This window comes from Physeter macrocephalus, chromosome 19 (genome assembly GCF_002837175.3).
Source record: "Physeter macrocephalus isolate SW-GA chromosome 19, ASM283717v5, whole genome shotgun sequence".
NCBI classification, from domain to species: Eukaryota; Metazoa; Chordata; class Mammalia; order Artiodactyla; family Physeteridae; genus Physeter; species Physeter macrocephalus.
Window position 1 is genome coordinate 10082909 of NC_041232.1, and position 1386 is coordinate 10084294.

Below are 1386 nucleotides of genomic sequence, written 5' to 3' on the forward strand. Positions count from 1 at the left end.
GGACCTCCAGGGAATTCCCCTGAAACAGGTTTTGATTGTCCCCCTATTACAGATGAGAAAACTGAGCCTCAGAGTGGTTAAGAGACTTGCCCAAGATCACACAGGTGATAAGCAGCAGAGTTAGGATTTGAAACCAGCTCTATCCCTGTGCTCCGCCCATTCTCATCCAAAGTCTTTCTTTGACTTCCGGTGTCAGGAAGCTGGAGGGGCAAGGAGAGATTCAGCATCCTGAGGGTAGGAATGGGCAGAAGAAAGACCCTGAGGGACCCGCAAAGATGAGGCTCTCAATTAGGACCAGCCAGGGCCTCATTATATGGGTAGGTAGAGTCCTGCGTTCTGAAGCCATGGGCTCTGTGCTTCAGCTACGTATTCGAGCACCTACTCTGTGCCATGCACCAGGATACAGCTCTGAACAGGACATATCCTACAGTTGTGCACTAATGGAACCAAGGAGGATTGGAACAATCACTTTGAAATCCCTAGTGAGGATAATCATTTTCCCTATGGCCTGGGGTGATGGCACCCACACTTTGCCAGAGCTGAAGGTATTATTGGGGCCTTTTCCTGCTCCCAGCTCCAGCCTGGGCCCTGGGTGCAGGGTCCCTTTAAGAAGATTGTGTCCCCCTCCCTCTCTGAGCCCGCCACCCCCCCCCCATAATTAGCCAGCTAAAGAAAGAGCTGGCTCTAAATGGGATTGTGCAGACCCAGCTTTGGGCCCTGAGGACGTGGGATCGAGGATTGTTATGCTAATCGCCTGAGATCAGCAGTTCCCGTGCCCTTCAGATGGCAGGTAGTGATGCCGGGCTCTGCCCAGCGGCTGTGGCTGTAGTTCTGCAAGGGAACCAGCCTCTTCCTCCTGCTTCCTGCTTCCTCTGCCTCCCCGCTCCAACCTACCCTGTAGGACTCGCCCTGTCTGTCTTCCACCCTGCCTGGTGGCTGGGATGCTTGGCCTCTCCTAGAAATGTCCAGCCCAGCTTGTTCCACTCTCCAAAGAGAAATGGGTCTTATTGTCACCTGCTTGCCTGTGGAGTGGGTGCTGGTAGGAGATGCAGATGCAGGAGAAGGTACCCAGTTCCTCCTTATAGCCCACTCTCATTTCTGGCACTGAGCCTCATCTTTCCTGGGTCCTTCCTGCCCCCCCATCTGGAAACTGGGGCTTGGCCACTTACTAACTATGCCATCATGAGCAAGTGACTGCCTCCCAGAGCCTCGGTTTCCTCATCAGTAAAATAGGTTGATAATAATAGTACCTATCACAAAGGATTGAAATGCAGATGGAATGAGAGCTGGCATTGAACATACCCAGCTCATCAGTCGCGGCTATCAATCCAGAGCTTGATAGTAGCCCTAGTGTAGCGTGTCAGCCTTGTGCTGGGTCCTTTTTTA

At 52.7% G+C, this 1386-nt stretch overlaps 1 protein-coding gene across 1 annotated transcript in view; it reads right to left on the bottom strand.

The window, feature by feature from the left end:
- Positions 1–1096, bottom strand: part of MSI1 (musashi RNA binding protein 1) — a 13984-nt gene extending 12888 nt beyond the window's left edge. The window contains exon 1 of the mRNA XM_028480589.2: positions 1015–1096. Within this exon, the coding sequence (XP_028336390.2) occupies positions 1015–1096 (82 nt within the window). The remainder of the gene's footprint in view (positions 1–1014) is intronic.
- Between the last annotated feature and the right edge of the window lie 290 nt (positions 1097–1386).